Source organism: Cariama cristata, unplaced genomic scaffold (assembly GCF_000690535.1).
Source record: "Cariama cristata isolate BGI_N322 unplaced genomic scaffold, ASM69053v1 scaffold18217, whole genome shotgun sequence".
NCBI classification, from domain to species: Eukaryota; Metazoa; Chordata; class Aves; order Cariamiformes; family Cariamidae; genus Cariama; species Cariama cristata.
The window spans coordinates 2,922-3,338 of NW_009627258.1; the positions used below are offsets into that span (position 1 = coordinate 2,922).

A 417-nucleotide genomic window follows, 5' to 3' on the forward strand; every position below is an offset into this window, starting at 1 on the left:
AAATAATCCCAGCACCCCCATGACCCTGCCCAGCACTGCTGCTGCTGTCCCAGCCACCACAGTAATAGACGGCCTCGTCCTCGGCTTGGACCCCAGTGATGGTTAACGTGGCTGTGGAGCCAGACGTGGATCCAGAGAATCGTGCAGGGATGTCTGAGGGTCTCTTGGTGTTACTATAGATCACAGTGACAGGGGCACTGCCAGGTACCTTCTGTTGGAACCAGCTAGCGTAACCATAGCTGCTGCTAAGCCCGGAGCAGGTGATCCGGACGGTTTCTCCCGGGTTCGCTGACACCGAGGCCGGCTGAGTCAGCGCTGCCTGGACCAGGGAACCTGGAGAGGGAGAGGAGAGAGGGGAGAAGATGGGGGGCAGTCAGTGCCCCAGGAGCACAGCCCTCCCCGGCAGAGAACCCCGTG

The 417-nt window shown here is 60.9% G+C and overlaps 1 gene segment (V, D, J or C); it reads right to left on the reverse strand.

Annotated features, from left to right (window-relative positions):
- Positions 1 to 24: 24 nt before the first annotated feature.
- Positions 25 to 333, reverse strand: LOC104164902 (the record flags this gene model as incomplete). The annotated part of the segment is given in 1 exon segment: positions 25 to 333. A coding segment is annotated over 1 exon segment (309 nt), but the record flags the coding sequence as incomplete, so codon positions are not given.
- Positions 334 to 417: the final 84 nt, after the last annotated feature.